Here is a 16,791-nt window from a genome sequence, read left to right as displayed (position 1 = left end):
GCATGTGTCTGGAGTCTTGGAAACTTGACTACCCTACATTCTCCTACAAATGGACCTTGAGAGCTTGTTTGGAGGTTCTAGCAGGGGAGCGCAGCTACTTGTATACCCTTGACCGAAGAACTGTCCTCCTCTATCGGGGAAGGTCGTCCTCTTCCACCGGGCTCACAGCTTTCGGAGGGACACACATGGAGCGGAAGGGGATTCCCGCCTAGCTGGCCACATCGGCCTCACATCCTTTGTAGACTTTTTAATGATGGCCATTCTGACCGGTGTGAGGTGGTACCTCATTGTGGTTTCGATTTGCATTTCTCTAATAATTAGCCATATGGAGCATCTTTTCATGTGCCTATTGGCCACCTGTATGTCTTCTTTAGAGAAATGTCTATTTAGGTCTTCTGCCCATTTTTCGATTAGGTTGTTTGTTTTTTTGTTATTGAGTTGTATGAGCTGTTTGTATATTTTGGAAATTAAGCCTTCGTCTGTCTCTTCATTTGCAAATATTTACTCCCAGTCCGTAGGTTGTCTTTTCATTTTGTTTATGGTTAAACTCCCTGTTTTCAAATTAGGTCCCATTCACAGGAGCTGGGAGTTGGGACATGAACCTGTCGGTTTGGGCGACACAATTCAACCACGACCCTTCTGGTCCTTGGCTGCCGGTTAAATCGGATTCTGAGCCCACCTAGACCTGCAGAGTCAAGTCTCTGGGGGTCCAGAATGCTGCATTTTGGATACTGTTTTCATAACATTTAATTTTGATATAATTTCAAACTTACAGAAAATTTCAAGATTAGTGCCAGAAACCCCTATAGACTCTGCCCAGATTCACCAATTGGTTGCATTTTGCCCCATTTGATTTGTCACATTCTGTGTCCGTAACTATCTGTACCTGTGTCTACATCTATTACCTATATGCATATATAGATATTTGTACGCATTTCTCTGAACCACTTACGACTACATTAGAAGTATGATGCCCCTTCACCCATAAACACATCACTGTATATTTTCTAAAACCCAGGATTCTCTTTTATAACCCGGTGCAGTTCTCAAGACGGGGAAATTTCACATCGATACAATATTCATATCCAGCCCACTGTCCGTATTCAAATGTCACCAGCTGCTCCAATGATGCCCCACTGGGGAGGGCCTTGGTACCCGAGCAGGTTGCCATGGCAGCTGATGCTGGCAGCCAGGTCAGCAGGTGACAGCTTAGAGGAGCCTGGGCTGGACCTCCTAGGGAGCCAGCCTTGGCGGAGAGGGAAAGGGGAGAGCACCTCCTTCCCCAAGCTTGGAGATGGTACTGGCCCTGGCGTCAGAGTTTACAGAGCCTTGGGGACCACACAGAGCGAGCTTCCTCTTGGTCCTCTCAGATCACTGGGCGGTGTTAAGACTTGAACATGTTTTTCTGGGGAGACACAATTCAGTAGGACAAGGAGAGCCTAAATTCCTGGTGGCAATGGGCTTTAGAGGTTAGGCATTGCTGGGCAAGGCGGTGGGCGGGCGTTCACATTGGGCATCTCTGAGCTGTCCCTGGCCCTGCAGGTCCCCTGCTATTGCCCCGTGCACACGATGTCCCCCCCCTCGTGCCAACCCCTCATGCTCCCGGGGCAGACACTGCCTGCCAGACTCTTGCTTCCTTGTGGAGGAGCCTGGCTACTGTTCGGTGCCCACTCCCTACCCTGCCTGGGTGCTGGCGTGAATCCTCATGGTGCCCCACCCCTTTGCTGGGGATTGGCTTGTGTGTGGACGTGTGAGCCCCTTCTGGCCAATGAGATGTGAGGGAGGTGGGGGGGCCAGCTTGTGGAGCCACCACATTCTTCAGTTTGTGACCCCCCCAGCGACATGGACTGATCCCTCCTGCTGCCCTCTCTCTGGTTCTCTCTCTTCTGCCTCCTTCTTCCACTTAGAAGGGCCCTTGTGATTACTCTGGGCCCACGAAGATAATCCAGGATAACCTCCCCACTTCAAAGCCAGACGATTAGAAGCTTAATTCCACCTGCAACCTTGATTCCCCCTTGTCGTGCAACATGACATAGTCACAGGCTCTGGGGACTTGGACGTGGACATTTTTGGGGGGTGTTATTCTGCTGACCACAGAAAGTTTCCTTGCTCCTAAGAGGGAGGCCCGGGAAAATGGTCCCTTTCTGCCTGTGGCCACTGCAGCTTCATGATGAGATGTCTGGAGCAGCCGCAGCCCTGGTGCCATCTGATGATGAATACAATGCAAAAGGAGGCAGAGCCAAGGGAACCACAGAGCAGCAGAGCCGGGAGGCTATGAGGAGGGAGTCCTGCTGGGAGCAGTCCAGGAGCCTCTTTTTGGAGGAGAGAACAGGTTGCCTCATTGCTCAAGCCTATCTAGGTGTGTCTCTCAAAAAAGACTACATTTCCCAGCTGTCCTGGCAGCCAGGTGTGGCCATGTGACTAAGTTCCACCAATGAGATGTGAGTGGAGGGTGGGGAGGGGAGTAGGAAAGAGGGAAGAGATGGAGGGGGTTCGAGGGGGTCCTGGGGGCTGTCACTTGGGTGTGGCCTGTTGTGAAAGTTCGTCAAGCTGCACACTTAGGAGAGATGCTCTTCAACACTAAAAAGTAGAAAAAGTACCAAGAGGGAGGGGCACAGCCTCATCTCGAGCTGGGCATGGACTGCACACACCCAGATGTCTGTGGGAAGAAACAAGCTTCTATTTTAATAAGCCAGCACCTTCTGGGTCGTGCCTGCACCCGTGAAACCAGACTCCAAATGTTGTCTGCTGAGGCCTGGCTTTCTCCCTGCCGATGCCAGCACCCTTTCCAGATGCTCAGGAAGCATGCATCTCACCCCGTCACCAGCTGGTGTGCAAGGGATCTGTGGGCCCTGGTTTGAGCTCTCTGCCTAGACCCTCAGCCAAACCTCCTTTCTGGGGTCTTCCACTGTGGGAGAAAAAGAGACTCTTCTCATCAGGGCCAGAGGAGTCAAGGCCAAGAGCAGTATCGTTTTCAGGAAGGACGAAGTTTCTTAAATATGAGTGGAGGACGTTTGCTATTTGAGGCAAGAGCAGATGGCAAGCATCCCATCCTCCTGTCCTGCCACGTGGACATAACCACACCGAGCCTCACCTACACGTCAGTCATTCTCTCTCGGGGGTGGTCCTGCCCCCAGGGGAGGCTGGGCCGTGTCTGGGGACATCTGTGGTCGTCACGACTGGGGGGGGTGTGTGCTCCTGGCATCGAGGGGGTGGGGGCCAGGGATGCTGTTCAACACCCACAGGGCCCAGGATGGTCCCACAGAGGATGATCCAATGTCCACAGTGCTGAGTGGAGACGCTATTATGTGTGAATAAAACACGCAGCGGATGCAGAGGCCCCACGCCACCTCCTTGGGCTCTTCTCAGATGCCGGTCACCGTCTGGGCCACCCTCAGACCCCCCCAGCCTCGCCGGGTCCCCCTGTCGTCTTCACTGCCTGAGTGCGGGTAGGTGGGCCGGGCTGCCTTTCCCAGGGCCCCCAGGGTGGACTCTCGCCTAGCTTATGGACCTTCCGACTCAGGAGGAACTAATTTAGTCTCAGTGGAGGGGGGCATGCAGGGAGCTTTGCTGGTCTTATGATTTTCCCTCCCTACGTCTCCATAGGAACTGGAGCGCACTTTGAAATCCAGAGACAGAGGGTTTGGGACCCTGAAGCCTCATTTCTGCTTCCTCTGGCTCATCCTTTGCCCGAGGTGATGGACATTGCACGGTCGAACCGCCCAGAGGTGGGAAGGGCAGCGGGTCCCTTGGCTTCTGTCACAAAACTGCGTGAGGCAAACAGCCCCCCTCCCTAGGGTGTTGCCTTCAGAACGGGCACCCACGACTCAGCGTCACCTGGGCTGGGCCGGGCTGGGCTGGGCCCGGGCCACATGCCTGGGCCTGGCCGGCCGCCTGCCTTGCCGTGGTCCTCGTCTCATCCTCCAGCAGCCTCAGCAGACACGTTTCCACGGCGATGGCAAAGGAAACACACCAGGCAGGGCTGTCCCTTCCACCTCATTCTGTTTGTCAGAGCTCGTCCTGGGCTGGAGAATTGTACTGTGCTTTAGAGAAAGACCCCAAAGTCATGTGACAGGGCATGGGGACAGGGAAGGGTTAAGAACTGGGGCCTTTGTGCCGTCCATCTCCCGCGGTCATGAAGTTTTGTAAAAGATGCCACGGTGGTAGATGAATTTAATTATCACAGCAAAATGCAATCTTGCCACATGCAAAAGGGTTGAGGGTTTTAATGTAGCTCAGATTTTCCTTCAGCTTCTCCCTCTCCTTTTCTCCTTGCTTTAGATGGCGTCACCCTGCGGCTCCAGCTCCCACCATGCGGCCCCTGCTCCAGCCCTTTCAACACCACTCCCGGTGGTCATACTTCTGGATGCGGCTAATCTCTGAGTTGTCTCCTCACCCCATTTCACTTCTCAGATCTATGGGAACGAATTCTCCCCTGCATCCTCCTGAGGGAACCAACACTGCCCACACCTTGGCTTTAGCCCAGTGAGACCCGAGTCAGACTTCTGACCCCAGACCTATAAGAGAATAAATGTGTCTGGTTTGAAACCACTACATTGGGGCGACTTTTTACAGCAGCCGCAGGAGGCTCATACAATGCCACCAAGTGCCAGGCTCTGTGGGGACGCCGGGCCCCAGCGGGGACCCATCACTCCCCTCACGCAGCTCAAATCTCCAAACCCAGCAAGGGAACTGCTGCCGGGAGGCCCACGTCTGGGGAGAGATGTCGCCACTGAGCAGGAGGAATGTCGGGAGAGGGGAACACACAGCCTTTGAATTCTGAATCCCTGTCACCATTTTGGCCATATTCACCTGTACTCTTATGGCCTGACGTATTTCTTCAAATCAGAACATTGACCCATTTCTTTTAACTGAATACATGTGAGCAATAAGAGGTGTATTGTCTCTGTAAATGGAAAACCAATACAACTTGCCATAAAGAAAGGAAAACATTAAAAAAAAAAAGAAAGAAAAAAAAGAAAGAAGGTGTAAAAACTAGTGGATGAAATTTGATGAGGGAAAACAGAGGGTTTGCCTGGTGTCAAAGTAGCTCCCTCAAGATGACTTATTAATTTCAAGGGGAACGCCTTTACTTGACTGTGGAGAAGCACGGAATGACGCCCTGAGTCAGAGGATGGAGGTCACGTCACCAGCAACGGGACACCTGTGCTCTGGACACCACCCTCCCAGGAGGGCACAGCACCACAGCTGCAGGATTCCTGCCAACACATACAACCTCTCACTGATCATGAGACAATATGAAAGAAGCCCAGGATGAAGGATCTCCTATAAAATAACTGACCAGAACTCCTCAAAATCATTCAGGTCATGAAAGACAGAGTGAAGCGTTGTTAGATTAGAGGAGACAAAGGAGACAAACATCCTGCTGCACTGGGACTGGCTCCCGGGCCAGGAAAAAAAAAAAGCTGTAAAGGACGTTACTGGGACAACCTGTGAAATCTGAACAAGAATTCTTGATTAGATAAGGTATTGTATCAGTGCTACTTTTTTCTGATTTTGACAATCATGCTGAGGTGACAGAAGGGAACATCCTTGTTCTTAGAAACACACTGGGGTATTTAGGGGTAAAGGGGTGTGCTGCCTGCAGCTTGTCCTCAAACGTGCAGGAGAGAGTGCAGACAGAAGATGAAGCTACCTGCAAAATGTCACAGCTGGCAGGTCTGGGTGAAGGTCCCTGGGAAGTCTCAGGAAACTCTTGCAACTTTTCTAGGAAGTTTGCGATTATTTCAAAACAACTACAGAACAACCAGAAACGAGGTGTGCAAACAAACACCAATGAGAACAAAATGAGGTTATTAAATTCTAGCTTTCACGACCTGCCCCGGGCTTGGACCTGCTCTCCCTTGGTTAAAAGGGATGAACAAAACTGGGGGAGGTTAAACTTTTGCTGAGACTTTCTCCTTGAGATTCCCAGAAGGACTGTAGAAGGGAGAGGGGAGTAATGTCTCATCCCCTTATTTGATGTTATTTGTCGTGGGACTGTATCCCACTTAATGGCACCTTGAAGACACCAATCCGTGTGTCCTTGCTTTGGGAACCGTTCTTGTAGAAGGTGGGAGCCACGGAAGGCTGCTGAGTGAGGGAAGAGTTGTGGCTGGTCTCCAGGGAGAATAATTTAGACTCAGGAAGGCCCAGTGCATCCTTGATCTTTGGTCAAGGGCATTTCCCATCACCACTGAAGTTTGCAGATGCAGCCCCAGCTGGAGGCACCACCGCAGGCAGCTTAGCACTGTATGCGTGGGTACGAGTCCTGTGCAATCTTGGGCAATGACTGCCTCTTTGAGCCTGTTTCCTCCTGGGTGAAAGCGAAACGGGGATGATGATGATAAAATCCACCTCGCAGGAGGGACTGTGTGTGTTTGCAGGGGGCGCGGGGGCGGGGGTGCTGGCGGGGCTTTAAGGAGATGCTGCGCGAAGACCTTGGTCCAATATTAACTCCCCGGCGGAGGGACCAACATGCCCTTGAGAGCAGCGGCATCTTGTGTCCACCACTGGTACTGCAGCCTCCTCCCTGCGCCCGCGGAGCTCTGTTCCAGGTGCCGGGAGTCCAGGCACCTTCCCGCTGCAGCAGAGCCCGTATTCTAATGGACTAACAAGACAACAGATATGTTAAAAATGCAATACGTGAGATCGTGATGAAAGCTATGCAACAGCAACAAAATTCCCGTAGATTTAGGTAGGAAAACAAGGAAGCTCTACTTCAGATGGGTGGTCAGGGAAGGCTTCTTGGAGGAGGTGAAATTTAAGGTGCCTCTTGGAGAACTCATTCACATGAAAATCAAGGGAAGGGTAAGTGCACAGATTGGTGTAATAGGGAAGAAACCTTGTATTCTATTACAAGCTAGTCCCTCCGGGGATGTTGCCTATCAGCTTAAATTAAACACAATGGCCCATCTCCGGGAACCCTGCCTCCCAGGTAATGAGCATGAAACTAAAGCACCTCTGTTCAGCTCCCAGGAAACCTCCTGACCAGGCCCACCTGAGAGCGCTGCAGGAGGAAGACATCAACACCTCCCCTCCGGAGGCTGACGGGAACCAGGAAGTGCTTGGCTTTAGTCCCGCCCCTTTCAGTACGGAAGAATCCTGCGCGCTCTCTCAGGGAAGGTGGTTCTTTGGGACGCAAGTCCACTGTCTTCTCCAGATCAAGTCGCTATTCCTTGTCCCAACGACTCGATGTATTAGCTTGTCGTGCGGGGAGCAGTAGAAGCTTGGACTCGGCAACGGGGCAGCAAGGAGGCAGCTCCCCTGAAGGGTGATGGAGTAGGGACGGGGCAGCGGACGGCGGGGACCCTGCAGACCCACCTGGGCCACTTGGACAAACTCACTCAGGACTCAGGAGGGATGGGGAGGGTGGGTTTCAGTGACGCGTTGTCGCGTAGCAGACAGCCCCAAGTTAGCAACCTAAAACCGCCGTTTTTTACTTGCCGGGAGTCTGCATCCTGGGCTGGTCCCAGTGGGACAGCTGTCTGGTCCACGCAGTGTCTGTTGGGGCTGGAGTCCCCTCACTGTCGGGGTCTAGCTGGGCACCGACCCAGACCTCGGTGTGGCTGCTTGGGCTTCCTCCCAGCGTGGGGGACGCAGAGTGGTCAGCCTTCCTCCCCTGTGACCCTGCAGTGGGCAGAAGCAGGAGCTGCAGGCCCAGGACCTCACGTCTGCCCCATTCTGCTGGCCAGAGCGTCCCCACCCAGATTCAAGGGGGGTTTGACTCCACTGCTCCACGGGGGAGCTGCCAGATGGCACTGCCGGCTCTGGAGACGAGCCGCCCGCCGCACTGAGAGAGAGCCTGAGTGTCGGGCAGCATACCTGGGTTCCGGCCCATATTCTGCCTCTGGACGCCCAGTTTCCTTAGTTTGAAATGAATGGATGTATTTCGTGCTTCGCAAAATCAGGGGTGACTTTCTCTGTGGTCCCTGCTGAATTTGGAGTTGTTTAAAAAGAAATTGGGTGGAGGTAAATTGTGAGACAGGTGAGGGGTGACCCAGCTGCTCATGTCTCTCCTCCTTCCCCTTTTCTCATGTGACCCTCTCTTTCTCTTTATTGAGGGAGATTTCAAGCAACTGCTGGTTTTTTAAATTTTATTTTATTGAAGTATAGTTGATTTACAATGTTGTGTTAGTTTCTGTTGTACAGCAAAGTGACTCAGTTATACACATATATTCTTTTTCATATTCTTCTCCATTATGGTTTATCAAAGGATATTGAATATGGCTCCCTGTGCTCTACAGTAGGACCTTGTTGTTTATCCAACCTATATATAATAGTTTACATCTGCTAATTCCAAACTCCCAATCCATCCCTCCCCCACCCCCTCCCCCTTGGCAGTCACAAGTCTGTTCTCTATGTCTGTGAGTCTGTTTCTGTTTCGTAGACAAGTTCATTTGTGTATATGTGACCGTCTCTTATTCCATCTATTCATCCATCCATCCTGCCATCCACTCATTCATGCTGTAAAGAACACCCACGAATAAGAACGTCATCAGTAACTTCCCCATCTACAATCTCCACAGGCAACACTGTCCTGAATCCTTTACACGGTCGCTGTTCTCTCCCTCTTAAGAGCCCATCACGTGCACATGTGCCCACGTGGACGTGCTCTTTCCTCTCGGCTTTGCTCCTGAGCTGTGTCTGTGCTGCTCTGTGGCCATGGCTCATTCATGGTCCCTGCTGTACAGGACCCCGCTGCTCAGGTCACCAGTCTCCCATCCGCTCGCCTGTGAGTGGGGTCCTGGGCTGTTTTCTGCTCTCTCCCACTGCGAACGGGGCTGGTCTGAGCAGCCTTGCTCGGGTCTCCTGATGGATGTGCTGGGATCAATCCAGGAGTGAAATTGCTGGGCGTTAGGGCAGACCAGTGTTCAACTTGATGAGATGATGCCAAATTGGTTTCCAAAGCTGGACCAAATCACTCATTGATCCATATCCTCTCCAACATATTTGAATGGTTGGCCTTTAACATTTCTGCCAGTTGAACGGATGTGAAATGTGATCTTACTAGTCTCTGCCTTCACTTCCCTGACACCAGGCACCTGCTCCTTTTTATCTTTTTTTAAAATTAATTAATTTGTGGCTGCGTTGGGTCTTTGTTGCTGCGCGCGGGCTTTCTCTAGCTGTGGTGAGTAGGGGCTACTCTTCGTTGCAGCGTGCGGGCTTCTAATTGCGGTGGCTTCTCTTGTTTCGGAGCACGGGCTCTAGGTGCGCGGGCTTCAGTAGTTGTGGCTCGCGACCTCTAGAGCGCAGGCTCAGTAGTTGTGGCGCACGGGCTTAGTTGCTCCGCAGCATGTAGGATCTTCCTGGACCAGGCCTTGAACCCGTGTCCCCTGTATTGGCTGGCGGACTCCCAACCACTGCGCCACGAGGGAAGTCCCTGTTGTATTTTTTTCAATTCCACCTACAAGTGTTGTCATACGGTATTTGTCTTTCTTTGTCTGACTTACTTCACTTAGTATAATACCCTCCACGTCCATCCACGTTGTTGAAAATGGCAAGATTTCATTCTTTTTAAATGAGTAGTATTTCATAGTATATATGTACCACATCTTCTTTATCCATTCGTATGTTGATGGACACTTAGGTTGCTTCCATGTCTTGGCTATTGTAAATAGTGCTGCTATAAACATTGGGGTGCATGTATCTTTTTTTTTTTCTCTTTTTCAACATTATATTATGCACAATTTCAAACACATACAAAAGTAAAAGGAAACCATATTGCGTTGTAAACGTCAATCTTGTTTCCTCTGTACTTGTAGCCTTCTCTTACCCATGTATCCTCCACTGCTACTGAAGCACATTCTAGGCTTTCTCTTGACGAGATCTTTCATTGGATCCAGTGATAACTTAAAGAAACTGTTATTCACTGAGCACGCACTGTGTGCCAGGTGCTTTGCACCTGTGGCCTCATGCACACCTGAGGACTCTGAGGGAGGGGCTGGAGCTCAGAGCAGCAGTGGGAGAAAGGGGGTTGGTTGTAATCCAGGTAAAGGCCAGGCACTGGGAGGGCCAACCCTCCCCGCTTCACGAGGGGCTGGGGTTCTCTCCTGTTCTTCCTGGGCTGAGCTCTGAGAAGCCCGTGTCCATCCCGTCAGAGGCCTGGGGAGCAAGAAGGGCCAGGGTGCGTTGGGGCCTCGCTCCCCGCCCTCTGCCCCTGCCCCGACACCCTGCTCGGCCCTCCCTCGCAGACTTGGGCCTCTTCTCCACCAAGACGCTGGTGGAGGCGAGTGGTGAGCACACGGTGGGGGTGCAGCAGCCCTCAGACAAGAATGGGGACCCGACGGGCACGCGACAGATCTGGCCCTGCGAGAGCTCCCGTTCCCACACCACCATTGCCAGGTACACGCAGGACCAGGCCTCCTCCTCCCAGGAGCCCCTGCCGGTGAGAGGCGGGCACGGGCAGAGGCAGGGGTTGCAGAATCGGGGGACTTGGAGCCCCGGCTGCGGTGGGAGGGCTCCTGGAAGGCCGCTGACCCAGGCCTGCCTACCCCTGTGGCCAAGCAGGAGGAGGAGAGTGAAGACGAGGAGTGGGAGCCGGACAGCAGCACAGGAGCCCCTCCTAGGTAGGGACGCTTTGCCCCTGCCCTTCACGACTCCTTCCCTTCCCTGCGCTTCTCCACCAACCTGTGCTCTTCACCCCCGCAGCAGCGCACCGGGCCCGAAGAACCATCACATCGTCAAGTTCGGCACCAACATCGACCTGTCCGATGCCAAGCGGTCAGTGGGGCAGAGGCCAGCAAAGCGGGGGCGGGAGCGCTGATGGGTCGGCGGAGTTGGGGTCGCGGCTCACTTGTGTTGCCCCCTCGCCACGGCAGGCGGAAGCCCCAGCTGCAGGAGCCGCTGAAGCTGCCCGCCTTCACGCGGGTAACCTCCACGGGCACCGTGCCGAGCCGCGTGGGCCGCACCATCCCGGGCACGAACACGGCGCAGCTGTACATGAAGGTCCCAGGCAGCCGAACCTATCTTTTTTTTTTTTTAATAAATTTATTTATTTATTATTTATTAATTATTTTTAGCTGTGTTGGTGCTTCGTTTCTGTGCGAGGGCTTTCTCTAGTTGCAGCAAGCGGGGGCCACTCTTCAACGCGGTGCGCGGGCCTCTCACTGTCGCGACCTCTCCCGTTGCGGAGCACAGGCTCCAGACGCGCAGGCTCAGTAGTCGTGGCTCACGGGCTTAGTTGCTCCGCGGCATGTGGGATCTTCCCAGACCAGGGCTCGAACCCGTGTCCCCTGCATTGGCAGGCAGATTCTCAACCACTGCGCCACCAGGGAGACCCCCCTAACTTTTTGAATTAGTGATTTTTTCCGGTTATATACCCAGGAGTGGAATTGCTGGATCATATAGTAGTTCTATATTTAGTTTTTTAAGGAACCTCCACACTGTTTTCCATAGCAGCTGTACCAATTGACATTCCCACCAACAGTGTAGGAGGGTTCCCTTTTCTCCACACCCTCTCCAGCATTTGTTATTTGTAGACTTTTTGATGATGGGCATTCTGACAGGTGTGAGGTGATATCTCATAGTAGTTTTCATTTGCATTTCCCTGATGATTAATGATGTTGAGTGTCTTTTCATGTGTCTGTTGGCCATTTGTATGTCTTCTCTGGAAAAAATGTCTATTCAGGTCTTCTGCCCATTTTCTTTTTTTTTTAATTTTATTTATTTATTTATTTATTTATTTATTTATTTATTTATTTATTTATGTCTGTGTTGGGTCTTCGTTTCTGTGCGAGGGCTTTCTCTAGTTGCGGCGAGCGGGGGCCACTCTTCATCGCAGTGTGCGGGCCTCTCATTATCGCGGCCTCTCTTGTTGCGGAGCACAGGCTCCAGATGCGCAGGCTCAGTAGTTGTGGCTCACGGGCCCAGTCGCTCCGCGGCATGTGGGATCTTCCCAGACCAGGGCTCGACCCCGTGTCCCCTGCATTGGCAGGCAGACTCTCAACCACTGCACCACCAGGGAAGCCCTCTGCCCATTTTTTAATCAAATTTTTTTTTTTGATGTTGAGGTTTTTGTTAGTTTGCTTTTTCTTAGTTCCTTGATTTCCTTTTTTTAAATTGAATTATACTTGATTTACAATGTTGTGTTAGTTTCAGGTGTGTAGTAAAGTGACTCAGTTATATATATATATATATATATATATATATATATATATATATATACCCTTTTTCAGATTCTTTTTCACTGTAGGTTATTACAAGATATTGAATATAGTCCCCTGTGCTATACACTAGGTACTTGTTGTTCATCTGTTTTATATATAGCAGTTTGTATCTGCTAATCCCAAATTCCTAATTTATCCCTCTTCCACTCCATTTCCCCTTTGGCCATAAGTTTGTTTTCTATGTCTGGGAGTCTATTTCGGTTTTGTAAATAAGTTCATTTGTGTCATATTTAGATTCCACATATCAGTGATATCATACGGTATTTGTATTTCTCTGTCTGACTTACTTAGTATGATAATCTCTAGGTCCATCCATGTTGCTGCAAATGGCATTATTTCATTCTTTTTTTATGGCTGAGTAGTATTCCATTGTATATATGTACCACATCTTCTTTATCCATTCATCTGTTGATGGACACTAAGGTTGCTTCCATGTATTGGCTATTGTAAATAGTGCTGCTAGATGTTGACTTGTATGAGCTGTTTATATATGTTGGATATTAACCCCTTATCGGTCATATCATTTGCAAATATTTTCTCTCATTCGGTAGTCTGCGTTTTCATTTTGTGGATGGTTTCCTTTGCTATGCAAAAGATTTTAAGTTAAATTAGGTTCCATTTGTTTATTTTTGCTTTTATTTCCTTTGCTTTAGGAGACAAATCCAAAAAAGTATTGCTGAGATTTATGTCAAAGAGTGTCCTGCCTGTGTTTTCTGGTTTCTCGTCTTACATTTAGGTCTTTAATCCCTTTTGAGTTTGTTTTTGTGTTTGGTGTTAGAGAATCTTCCAATTTCATTCTTTGACATGTACCACTCAGTGAAGAGACTGTCTTTTCTCCATTGTATGTTCTTGCCTCCTTTGTTGTAGATTAATTGACCAATTAATTAATTGCATGGGTTTATTTCTGGGCTTTCTATGCTGTTCCATTGATCTATGTGTCTGTTTTTGTGCCACGTGTCTAGATTTTTCATTTTATTGTCTTTTGATGATCAGAAGAACTAAAATTTAGCACGGTCATTTATGATTAGCATTTTTGTGTCTTGTGAAATAAAAACCCTTTCCTACCCCAAGGGCAGAAAGATGGCTACCTTAATTTCTTTCTATAAGTTTTAAAGTTTTGTTTTGGCCTTTAAATCCTGAATTGATTTAGAGTTGCTTTGGAGTGTGGTGTGAGGTAAGTGTGGTGGAAAGAATAACGGCCCCCAAAGATGCACCCATCTTAATATCTAGACCCTGGGAACCTGTCACCTTATATGGCCAAAAGGATGCAGTCGGTGAGGTGGGCAGATTGGCCTGGTGACCCAGATGGGCAGAACTTAATCCTGTGGGTCCTTAAAAGCTGAGACCCTCTCCCGGCTGTGGTCAGAGAAGTGAGAAGAGAGTCTAAACATGAGAGAGACAGGCCTTGCCTTGAATATGGAGGAAGGGGTCTGGGCCGAGCCATGCGGCGGAGTCTGGATGCCGTGAGCGGCCCTCCGTTGACAGCCAGGAGGAAACAGGGACCCAGTCCCGGCACTGCGAGGAACCGAACTCTGCCGACCCCCAAAGGGGCAGGGGACTGGTCCTCTGGAGCCTCAGGAAGGAGCCAGCCCCACCCAGTGCGACCCATCTTGGACATCTGACCTCCAGAACTGTCAGATGTTACACCCCTCCCGTTTGAGCCTCTAAGTTTGTGGTGATTCGTATGCAGCAGTAGAAGAGGAATCCAGAGGGATCCGGTCTTATTTTCTGCAGTCTGCGTGCCCCGGGCCCAGCACCTGCAGTGAGATGTCTCCCAGCTGCTGCCCCTGCTCTCTTTCCGTCAAAGTTCCAAATGCCCCTCAGCCTGTGCCAGTGCCCTTTCATTTTCTGCCCAGTGAATCTCAGCTCCTGGACTGTGAACTTCCTTGCTTCTTTACTTGTCCGAGCAGCAGAAATGGACCCCGGCTCTCCTTCAAGGGCTGGCAGAGCTCTGGCCCCTGGAACGCCCTCTCCTGACCCCATATGAGCGCCTGGCTGGAAAGAGGGATGTGGGGCTACGGTGAAGCCACACCCTGCCTCTCCTATGTGACTGTGGGTGGGGGAGGCCACGTCTCAGCCTCCCTGGAGCCCGGTGCCCAGTCTGCACCGCAGGCTGTGACCAGTCCCCTCTCCTGGGGTTCTCATGGGGACAAATGCACTGCCTGATGGGCTCCCTCGTGCAGGATGGCAGACGTGGTCGCAGCTCGTTGCGAGTGGGTCTAGTGAGCCATCTCGTAGCTAAGTGGCCTCGATTGCTTTAGTGTCTTCTTAAAAAGATTTTTATTGGAGTATAGTTGATTTACAGTGTTGTGTTAGTTTCTGCTGTACAGCAAAGTGACTCACTTATACATATATATATACATCCTTTTTTATATTCTTTTCCATTATGGTTTATCACAGGATTCGAATATACTTCCCTGTGCTCTTCAGAAGGACCTTGTTGTTTATTTAAAAAAATTTTTTATGGCATATAGTTGATTTACAGTGTTGTGTTAGTTTCTGCTATATAGCAAAGTGACTCGGTTACACATATACATATATCCACTCTTTTTTAGATTCTTTTCCTGTATAGGTTATTACAGTGTTGAGTAGTGTTCCCTGTGCTATATACTAGGTCCTTACTAGTTATCTATTTTATATATAGGACCTTGTTTTTTACAAGTGGCCTCACTTTTGAACAAAGATTTCGTATGGGACATTGCAGTGATGACAGATCTCTCTGGTTGCAACAACGTGGAACTTATCTTTTTGTGCATCACTGCGTGCAAGGTGAGGGTTTAGGACACTTCACAACAATGGGATTTCTCGAGGGTCTCCCAGATTGGACCAGACGCTCTCTAAGACCTTCCTGTCTGGGACCCTCACAGAGGTGATGGCAAGGCCACACCCAGGGGCAAAGCATCAGGGGCACGGGAGTCTTAAATGATGCATAGGGAACAGCCAAGCAAAGGAATGGAGAGTCACGCTGCGTGGGGTCTCCACACAGAGGGTTTGGGGGATGTAGTCCTGTGATGCCCTGAGGGGGTTTCCCAAAGGCTGGATCCCGGGATGGGGGGCAGGTGTTGGGGCAGTGAGGACAAAGCAACTATCCTAACAATCACTTTCTCACTTTTTTTTTTTCCTCTTTTTTTGGCCGCATGGCTTGCAGGATCTTAGTTCCCTGACTAGGGATTGAACCCGGGCCCTGACAGTGAAAGCGCTGAGTCCTAACCACTGGACCACCAGGGAATTCCCATGATCACCTTCTTTTGACCATGTGAGACAGCCTGTTCTGAACACCAGCTATCGCTGAAGTTATTTCTCGTGAAATGCTGGGGCTGGAAGGGAAGGGTATGTATCAGGGCGCTTGTGGCTGCAGGGAACAGAAAGCCCAGCTACAACAGCTCAGCCTTAAGAGAACTATTTGTGTCAAGTAACAGGAAGCCCAGACACAGAAGGCTCCAGGGTCGCCAAGTCGATGACCTTTCAGCTCACATCCTTAGACTAGCAGGTCTCATGGTCACAATGTAACAGGGAAGAACAAATCTGACTCCATGTTAAGATCTGTTTCTTTTGCTTTAACCTTTGTGCCCTGTTGCCTGTGCTTAGTCATGCTGGCTCTGCAACTTTTGTACAAGAATGTTGCCTGTAGCCTGAAATATACAGGAGAGCCCTAGTCTCAGGGCTCTGACCTTTAAGAGCCCATTCATAGGGAGATAAAAAGTGCAGGACAGAGAATAACATTTGTCTTGCTGGAGGTTTACAGGAACATCATGACCTGACGTAGGTGCACGCCCCTCCCACACCTTGCCTTTAAAAAGGCTTTGCTGAAACCCTTTCGGGAGTTCAGGGTTTTGGAGGCACTAGCACCCGTCTCCTTGCTCAGCCCTGTGATAAACCTTTCTCTGCTCCAAACTCTGATGTTACAGTTTGCTTGGCCTCCCTGTGTGTCGGCCACATGGACTTGTGTCTGGTAGCAAGATGACTGCCTGTGCTCTAGACATCACACACAGTCCCAGAAATAACCAAGAAGAAGGCACAGGGTCTCTTCCTCCTGTCTCGAGAGAGGACACCATCCCTCAGAGCCCCTGCAGACCTCCTCTCGGGTCCCATTCCTGAGCCAGTCCTGGGGAGGAGGTGGGACCCCTGGTGAACTGTCACCCCCAGCACCGACTCCCCCATCTGAACACAAACAGGTCCTTTACTAAGAAGAAACGTAGGGTGGAGCTGGGTGTGTGCCCCAGCACCGAGCCCTGTTCCCAGGGTAAGTGCTCACTCAGCAGCCCTTCCCCGAGAGCCCTCCCAGGCCCCGGGACACCAGTGAATGGGGCACTTGCGGCCCCTGGCCTGGAAAGGCGACTTGCTACAAGCCTGTGCCAAACACCATGGAGAAGTCAAACCAGTGCCGAGATGCAGGGAGACCCAGGAATGGGGCTGCCTTCCCGAGAAGGAGCCCCCAGGACGTGTGCGGGCAGAGGCACTGACAAGTGCAGAGGCCCTGAGGTAGGTGTATGTTTAAGGAGCAGGAAAGCAGAGAGGCAGGAGGGGAGCGGGCGGGCTGAGGTTGGAGGGGTGGGCGGCCCCACGAGGGGTGCCCTCCGCCTCAGATGCGCTGGGCATGGAATGTAGGCTGAGAATGTGGGCG

The 16,791-nt window shown here is 50.9% G+C and overlaps 1 protein-coding gene across 1 annotated transcript in view; it reads left to right on the top strand.

Annotated features, from left to right (window-relative positions):
- Nucleotides 1-3,719: 3,719 nt before the first annotated feature.
- The window catches only part of SPMAP2 (sperm microtubule associated protein 2), a 29,106-nt gene continuing 16,034 nt past the window's right edge, over nt 3,720-16,791 (top strand). Inside the window, exons 1-6 of the mRNA XM_082455982.1 lie at nt 3,720-7,987; nt 10,194-10,344; nt 10,651-10,722; nt 10,821-10,947; nt 14,812-14,936; nt 15,316-16,649. Coding sequence (XP_082312108.1) covers nt 16,471-16,649 — 179 coding nt within the window. The 5' untranslated portion in view covers nt 3,720-7,987; nt 10,194-10,344; nt 10,651-10,722; ... (1 more) ...; nt 14,812-14,936; nt 15,316-16,470. The remainder of the gene's footprint in view (nt 7,988-10,193; nt 10,345-10,650; nt 10,723-10,820; nt 10,948-14,811; nt 14,937-15,315; nt 16,650-16,791) is intronic.

The sequence above is a fragment of the Balaenoptera physalus genome, assembly GCF_965194825.1.
Source record: "Balaenoptera physalus genome assembly, chromosome: 3".
Taxonomy (NCBI): Eukaryota; Metazoa; Chordata; class Mammalia; order Artiodactyla; family Balaenopteridae; genus Balaenoptera; species Balaenoptera physalus.
Note: the sequence above shows the minus strand (reverse complement) of the source record. Positions and strands in the feature narration are given on the sequence as shown.